The 8974-nt window shown below is 32.0% G+C and overlaps 1 protein-coding gene across 1 annotated transcript; it reads right to left on the bottom strand.

Annotated features, from left to right (window-relative positions):
* LOC133675471 (E2F transcription factor-like E2FE) lies at window positions 1–3634 on the bottom strand. The gene is made up of 11 exons (XM_062096860.1): window positions 3276–3634; window positions 3119–3186; window positions 2938–2990; window positions 2776–2853; window positions 2578–2637; window positions 2335–2443; window positions 1938–2005; window positions 1791–1863; window positions 1640–1701; window positions 1124–1526; window positions 1–559 (listed from the first exon to the last, which is right to left on the bottom strand). Exons 1-11 carry the CDS (start codon window positions 3365–3367, stop codon window positions 471–473), a joined length of 1155 nt encoding a protein of 384 aa, XP_061952844.1. The 5' UTR covers window positions 3368–3634; the 3' UTR covers window positions 1–470.
* Window positions 3635–8974: the final 5340 nt, after the last annotated feature.

Here is an 8974-nt window from a genome sequence, read left to right as displayed (position 1 = left end):
TGCAGAACAAGTTCTAGATAGAAAAAAGTCAGGAGAGTATTGTGCTACAGCTGCTGTCCCATGAAGAAAATGATATGTTGCACAATCGAAGGCAACTTCGTAGCTAGTTAACCTACGGAGAAAAGACCATATATTCAAATTTATTTGCTTCGATGCATCAGATAAAGAACATTGCGTGGCCATGCTAAGATGGTGCACGGGGAATGTGCATCCAACCTGAAGCCATTTCTTCTGTCCTAAAAAGTACAAAAAGAAGAATTTTGAGAGCCCAACACTGTACTGGTCATAGCGAAAAGCAGAGCCACAAAGTATCAGAAATTAGGAGATGTGTAATGGTTTCTTCTCAGCAACTTCAGTGTACCATGATTTCCATGCTTCCGTGTGATGGGAAAAATTAGGAGATGTGTAATGGTTTCTTCCCAGCAACTTCAGTGTACCATAATTTCCATGCTTCCGTGTGATGGGAAAAATTAGGAGATGTGTAATGGTTTCTTCCCAGCAACTTCAGTGTACCATAATTTCCATGCTTCCGTGTAATGGGAAAAGAGATCTCTCAGAGCTGCAAAAATTATCAGCATGTGAGCTTTTCATATTTCCACACTTGGGTTCTAAAAATTCAACAAGAAAATTCAATTGGATGATAAGGCATATCAAGATAAACGATTAACAACAAGAATAGAGAACTAAGTGAATGAATGTGGATAGGACAAGGAGAAGGGAAAAAAAAAACTGGACGACAAAAGGATTGCTCAAAAGTGGAGGTCTCAAGGGAATGGGTCCAGATATATTAGCAATCACCGTAGTGGATAAACAAAGTGATATGACCTAAGCAAACCCTATTTGCTTTTCTTGGATGTATAGCTCTACTAGCATACTTCTAAACAATAGCCTATTGACAATTTTCATGCCTTCAGGTAACTCAGCAAGGGAGTCATCAGCTGTCCAACTCATTGCATGGTATCACAAGGAAACATGAAATGAAAAGCTGACCAGGTTATGTAAGACGGGTGTTTGTTGTTTCATGCTGCACATGTATTTCTGAACCTAACGTCAAATAATTGGAACTTGAAAACTGATATGATCAAACTATTTCACTGAATTTTTAACTAGCATTAGATTGTACCTTGGTTGTGATATTGAGGACGAAAAGTAGAGGAAAGACCCTCCCAATCATAGATCCGAGTCACTTTGTCTTCAGGGTTTCCCGCTTTGGCCACGCTAACAGGAGCAAAGGGGCCAAACTGGAAACTTCCCGACTTCTGCTGTAAATCCTGACCAAAATTGCCTCTCTCGGCGACAGTTACCATATTTTCATCTTTTATTTGCTGCATCTTCAGATTCTGGCTTTTATCTCCGTCAACTGAAGAATCCATTTTGTTTCTTTTGAAACATGTATTTGTGATATCAGCTCCAAATGTCCTCTTCCTAGACTCAAAAGGAGCCAAAGAATCACCGGATCCGTTCTCTGATTTGCCTCTGAAGCCTAACCACCTGAATGCAGGTTTCCTTGTATCAGCAGTGTGGGTCTGCAACACATTTAATAAACATCAGAACTTCAAAGAATTGTATTAGCGCTTGAGTAAAAAGAGCTAACATGATCCTTTTAGTTTTTCAACAAGTATGTGTCGTAATTGATTACCTTCTCAATAAGTTTCAGAGAAGACAGCACATTTGCAATGTCATATAGCCTCCTTACTTTCGCTGTACAATCATGTTATTCAGAGGATGTAAATCAAAGAAGTAGATCACCAATAGCTCTTATCAAAAGTAGATGAGGTGAGAAAAATTACTTCTCATAATTGACGAATTGTGGCCATCTCCTAGTAATAACTTGGCAGATTCATCGAGTGAGATCAAATTTGCCTAAAAATGAATCCCTCATGAGCACCAAAGTAACAGATAATGGCATAATTAAACTCTTTTAAGATTTCACTCACGTTGGAGCACACAAAGAGCTTCACGAAGTTCTGAGTAAGAAGCCCCAACGACTTTTCTCTCCGATGATCTGTAACAAAAATAATTGAGCTTGTTATAAGATGCCAAGAAAAGTAGATGGGTAATTATATCCACCGTTTCCTTAATGACCAATTGACAACAATTGAAGTCCACCCAAAAATTTTGAACAAAACAAAGGTCTAGTTCCAGTTTGACACATCACAAGAATAAATAATTAAAGGATCTTTGTAAGTTCGTTAAAGTAATTGCTTTTCTAAATCATATACATATTCTGGGAAAAAAATTACGAGTACAGGTGATGTAACATACTGAAAAAACAAAGAAAGAAAAAAAGAAAACATCAGTATAGATATGTTCATAAAAAAGAGAGGACATTACCAGATCTTGACACGGCCGTAGATTTGATAATACCAGAATTCTCATTCTGGCTTCCTGTGTTAGGATTAGAATCAGAGTCATCGTCCTCGTCCTCATCATCATTTGCAACCTAAAAAATTCAAAACACGCACACAAAATACAGATTAACCCAAAACCCAACAACAAAACGAATGAAAGAAACCCTTTTTAAAACACAGTATGTTCATGAAGAAAGAATAAATAAACCCTTAAAAATCCACTTACTTTCGCGGAATTATTGCTTTGCCTATCAATTGTATTGACATTATCTCTCAAACCCTCTTCCTATTATATCACCAACAACATAAAATCAGTCCAATTTTTGAAAAATAACAACACTTCATAAAACCCTTATCTAGCTCAAATATACGAAACAAAATCTGAAAAAAAAAAATCTTCTGATTTTTGGGTTATTTCTATTACCTTCAAATCTTGTAAAGCTTTAGGGACTGAAGCAAATCCCTTCCATGAATACTTATTCTTTGCCTTTCTTGCAAGAACCTAAAGAAAATAGAGGGGAAAAAACATATAAGAGAACTCACAAAACAAACATAAAAAAATCACATCATAAATCAAGAATCTCACCCCAACACTCTCCAAGACGTTCACTATATCATAGATCCGTCTTCTCTCAACTCCTGCAAATCACAAACCCATTAAAAAAGGAATTCAAGATTCCACCCGAACAAAATACAAATCAATACATCTAAACCATAATAACCAGTAAATTATCAAAATCAGGAACGAATAAAGAAATAATAAAAACCTAATTTAGAAGCTGCATCATCAAGTCCAATCACGTCAATGTCATCTCGATTATACAGGGTCAAAAAACTGCAAAATAAACAAATAAAAATCAATTTAATTCCGGGAAAATTCTGGGTTTTTGAAAGAAAGGAAAAGGGAAATGTGGGTTTATTAACTTGGTGCATAAGAGACCGAGAGATTTCTGTTTTCTGCTATAAGCGTGATGCCTTGAAGGGGGATCTATGATATCGGTATAAGACAAAGCCATTATCTTCTTATTTGGCTGAAGATCTGATGCAGTGAATGGAACTGTAAGGACTGGATTTTATTTGATAAAAAGAGGGAGGAAGGGAAGAGAGGTGAATACCGTTAAAAAGGAAGAAAGGCGGAGATTGGAGAAGAGAGGGTTTGCTGTTTGACTTTTGTAGGCGGGGGTTTGGAATTTTGAACAGAGGAAGAGTAAAAAGAAGAAGACGTTTGGAGGGTTAATCGTCTTTTAAAAACTTGGCTCTAGCGGGAATTTGAATTCTCCATTCTCTCTTTTTTTTCACGTAGACGCGCTCTCTACGTTTGTGTAATTATGATGCCATGATGGTTGGTGAGGATTGTTTTTGTTTTTAGGATATTTTAAAAAAAGTATTATTAAATAAAAAAATTAATATTTTATGATGGTTTTAATATATTAATATTAAAAATTAAAAAAAATTAATATATTTTTAATCAAAAAAATTATTTTAAAAAGCATTGTCTATCACAATTCAAAACATACACGAAAGCATTTTTAACCCTAAAAAAATAGTTAGATTTTATTATTATTATTTTCATTTAGGATGATGCTTTTATATATATAAATATATAGTAAAGTGATGTCTATATTAAAACCTATATTTAAATATATTATCGAGTTTATATATATATACATATGACAAGTTTTTGGCCACGCCTCATGATCTTTCTTGTATGAAATCTCTTATGTATATTTTTGGATGCCCCTATATATATATAGTCTCATTAATTTAAACGCTTGATCATCTTCTTCCCCTGTAATCTGAGATGTAAAAGACTCTCTCTTTTATATTCCAATGCAAAAATATTTCTTTGGATAAAAAAAATAAAGTTGCTGGAGGTAGAAATTAAAAAATGTTTTAAATTTGGTGACGAAAGCATCATCCATGCATTCTCTGGGTTTGAGCTCGCAATTGAAGGAGTTTAAAATCACACCAGCATATCTACATACATATTCTTATACATAAAAGGCATCGAGACTTCATAATATTAGATGATTTTACCCCACGATGTGGAGATTATCATGGTTTAGAGCAATAATTTCAATATTATCAAGAACCTCAGTGCATAATTTAGAACTCTTGTAGAGATTTTCATTCATAATGTATGTCAAATTATCATGGTGTATGGGAGTTGTGGCTAGCGTCACGGTGGCTGTGTTTCCGCGTGTCGATCGGGAGTTTTGTGTTGATCGGGGGAGGAGGAGAGGCTGCAAGTTTGTTTCTGATTCAATGAGTGGTTGCTGTTGATTTGCATGGAGTTTCTTTGATGGTCTGCTGCTGTTTCTTTATTGCTGGGAAATTAGAGGGAGGTGGGGTCCATGAAAAGTGCTAACGTGATGGCTGGAGTTCTGGCTGGAATCTAGTAGGTGAAAGGTGAGAGGAGACAAGAGAGAGAGAGAGAGAGAGAGAGAGAGAGAGAGAGAGAGAGGCGGTTGAGGGGGCTAAGTGTTTTTTTTTTTTTTTACTTTTTTTTTTATTAAAAAAATCATGATGATGTGCTAGTAATAATTTATTAATTATTTTCACTTTGAAAAAGAATTACCACTTTTCCTTAAAAATACCAAAAAGCCATTAAGAAGTCATAAGACGACAAATGGTTAAATGCTTGATGATAATTTTATCACAATATTGTAAATTATGTTATTTTTATCATAATATTAATATTTTTTGACCTATTTTTTATGATATTTTTTTAAATTTATAAGGAAACATGTTCAAGTCTCGTATTATTTAACAAAAAGAGAAAGAAGGAATGGAAGGGTTGAATTATAAAAATAAATAAACCCTAGCTCCAGATCGTCTTCTCTTCTATTTCTCTAGGAAACAACAACCCTCACCTTTCTCTTCCATTGATGTTCCCTCCTCTCCCCATCAACATTAATGAGTTCAGCAACATCTTAAGGTCGCCCTCAACAATAGAAATCGAGAAATAGAAGAAGAAATGATAGAGATCGAGAAAAATCAGATAAAAAAAAACAAGAGAGAAAATACAATTTTGCATTAACTATATATAATTTCTAAATATTGTCACTGGTGTTCCATAAAAATTTAAATTTTTTTTATGTTTTGATACATTCATTTTAAAAATAATTTTTAAAAAATAAAAAAATATTATTTTAATACATTTTAACACAAAAAATATTTTTAAAAACAACAATAACCACATTCTCAAATAATCAATAAATATGAGGATACAATTTAAAAATTTACTCTAATTCCACCTTGATTGTCAATTAAGGCCTATTTATTTTTATGTTTAAAAAACAATTATTATTTTTATTTTAAATTAATATTTTCAGTATATTTTTATCATTTTAATGTGATGGGATAAAAAATAATTTTTAAAAATAACAATTATTATTTAAATATATTTCCAAACAAAAAAAAACCAATTCTGCACTCTCAAATACCAACTAAAAATCAGACACTGTTCTCCCTTCCTCCCCGACATCAACAACAATAACACCGGTCACTTGGTGCCTTTCCCTCAAACCGATCTAAACCACACCATCTCCAACATCAACAGATAGAAAAAACCACCCAAAACGTTGTTGTCTCCGGTGCTCCGGTAACAGCCAAGCTAGCTGCCGAGAGGGAGTTTCTTCTTTTCTAGTTAAAATTAAGGGCTTCCAATCAAGTGCAAGCCACGTGCTTGTCAACAAGTTTAGCAGGTGGAAGCTTAATGGAGGAGACCTTACATTGCCTTAATCTGATAGACCAAAACTAAAAAATTAAGAGGTTAGGGATTTACCTGTGTTTGACCGAAAGTTTAGGGGGGTGTTTAGAGAAATTAGTTGTTTTATTATAGAGTAAGGGTCTGTTTGGGATTATAATAGTGATAGCGGTTCAAAGTGTTTTTTATTTAAAAATGTATCAAAATAAATTTTTTTACTTTTTAAAAATTATTTTTGATATCAGCACAACAAAACGATCTGAAAATATAAAAAAAAACTTATTTTAAATAAAAAAATTAAAAAAATATTGAGAACGCGGTGGACTCCCTAAAAATGGCCATCCACCATGCATTCTTGATAATTTGAACAGTTTCCTAATGTGGTAACTATAAAGTTTACACACATATTTTTCAATGGCTATGTTTATCACTTCGAACAAAGTTATTGTAAACCCTTGGTCAAAAATTAATAAATCAAGATAATTATTTAATAGGGAAAATATCAGTACACAAAAGATTAACTAGCAATAAATCCTATAAATATATTATTTAAAGGAGGAAATTTTGCAAGTTTGAGCAAGACTATTTATAAAAATAGAAGTGAGTCTAGAATAAATTAATGCATAATACTTTGTGCAAGAAACATTGATTGTCGGTGTGAATCATGCGTACAATCATGCTTTTTAGATTGAAAGAAGTAAAAACTACGAGGAAGAAGTTATAATAATTATAAACAGAAGTCTTCAACGAATTAGTTCAAGAACCTCAATTAGTTCAAGTAAAAACACACGAGGCTTGCAGCTCAGTGGCCATGGCAGGCTTCGCCCTGCCTATGCGTCCTGAGTTCGAGTCCTCGAGTGTACCCGCACTTGAGGGTTTAGCTGATGTGGTCAATTCGTGTGACTTGTTCCGTCCCCGTCCCGGGTTCGACCCTCTATGTGTACACCTGTCACCCCCGCGGTGCCTTACATGCTCCTGGGCTTGCAGGATGTCCAGCGGGCCGTGGGGAATAGTCGTGGTGCGCGTAAGCTGGCCCGAACACCCCACGTAAATCAAAAAAAAAAAAAAAAAAGAACCTCAATGATTTAAGTAAATAGTATAGTACATGAAATTTAAATTTTTAGCAAAATAATTTATTAATTGTTCAATTTTATGATGTTGAACATACCTTTAAATCTGATTGTTAAATCAGATTAAGAATTATTTTTTTACCTCAAGTTACAATTTCAAGACAATTAGAGATTAGAAAGCTACTATAAACAAAATGTCAGTGACAAGTAAATATAACAAATTAGAATTGAAAGAATAATTAGGGGTATAATAGCAATTAACTTAGGCCCCTCTTGTTTACTGGAAAGTAGTTTTTTTTAAAAAAAAAATTGGTTTTAAGTGAATTTCTAAAAATAAATTATTTTTTTATATTTGATAGTGTCATGAAAAATAAATTCAAAAACACTTTCTAGTGTTTGGTTATGTCATAGAAAATAAACTGAAAATAATTTTTAAATATTTTTTTTAAGTTTATTAAAAGAATGAGAACCAAATACAATAGATAAAAAAGTTTAAGAAGGATGAAATTGAAAAAAAATCTAATTTTATAAATTTATTCAAATAAAATAAATAATAATCAAAATAACAAAGACAAAAATTAACATATAAAAAAGTTGAAAATGATGAAATTAAAAAAAATTATAATTTCATAAATTATTTCAAATAAAATAAATATAATAAAAAAATATAAATATATAATATACAAATCTTGTAAGATTACAATTAATGGTTAGCTAATTGAATATATGGACACACACACATATAAATATATAAACATATTAATTGATGTTTATTTTAAGATATTAAATTACATCTTGTTAAATAAATAAATAAAAATCAATATCCACAAACATTTTATAAGTAACACAATTTAATAAATCCTTCAAGCTTACATGTATATGATGAAACAAATCATACATGAATTGTTATTAAGGAAGTGCATCAACAAATGTTATAGCAAGAGTAGCCATGCTTGGTTCCAAAAAATATGCTAGCTCTTATACGTGGCACAATGGAAAGAACTCCTTTATATTGGAAAAAGAATATATCTATCTCATCTTGCAATTAGTATGGGACTTTCATGTTAAGGGAAGTCTTAGAACAATAAGTAAATACAACAAGAGAACCAGTATTTGAATCACATATATTGGTCATGTTAGGTTTCATGAATCATATATATACAACATAAATGGTAAATTTAATAATTTTACAAGGGTTTCAAGATCATGTTAGATAAATCTAGGGTTATTTAGAGTTTATATAAAAATTACTTGAAAATAAGATGTTATTGTCAGTTTTAAATAATTACTTCAATGTTAGATTGTTGCAAACCATAAATCATTCAAGTGTTTAACCTCTAATGGCAATTCACACGAACCACCTATAAAAAATCTTTCAAACACTTTTAGGAAAGAGAGATTGTTATAGTTTTAAGTACTCAATCTTTTTATTTTTCAGGTGTTATGTATTGTATTGTTTACTACTCAAAAAATAAAAGGCATTACATTCTATTTTTAGAGATACCTGAAAACCCTATAAATGAAAATATATATATCAATTTGCCCCTTGAATAATATCATATATATTATTTCAATATAATTTTAAAAAATTTATTCAATCAAGTCCCTACTTGATTTTTCTAGGTCTAGAATTGTAATTCCCCGTATAAATTACATTATAGTCCTCAATTTCTAAAACTTATTTACAATCAAGTCACACTTGATTAATCATCTCAGTTTAATTTCCAACCACTGGTTCTTATGCGTGTGATCCACTAGGTTGTTGTTCTATGATTAAGACAACAATAACACTTAAGGAGGGGTGAATTAAGTGTTCCACTAATAATAACAAATATTGTAATTAA

Source organism: Populus nigra, chromosome 16 (assembly GCF_951802175.1).
Source record: "Populus nigra chromosome 16, ddPopNigr1.1, whole genome shotgun sequence".
Lineage (NCBI taxonomy): Eukaryota > Viridiplantae > Streptophyta > Magnoliopsida > Malpighiales > Salicaceae > Populus > Populus nigra.
This window is presented reverse-complemented; position numbering and strand designations above follow the sequence as displayed.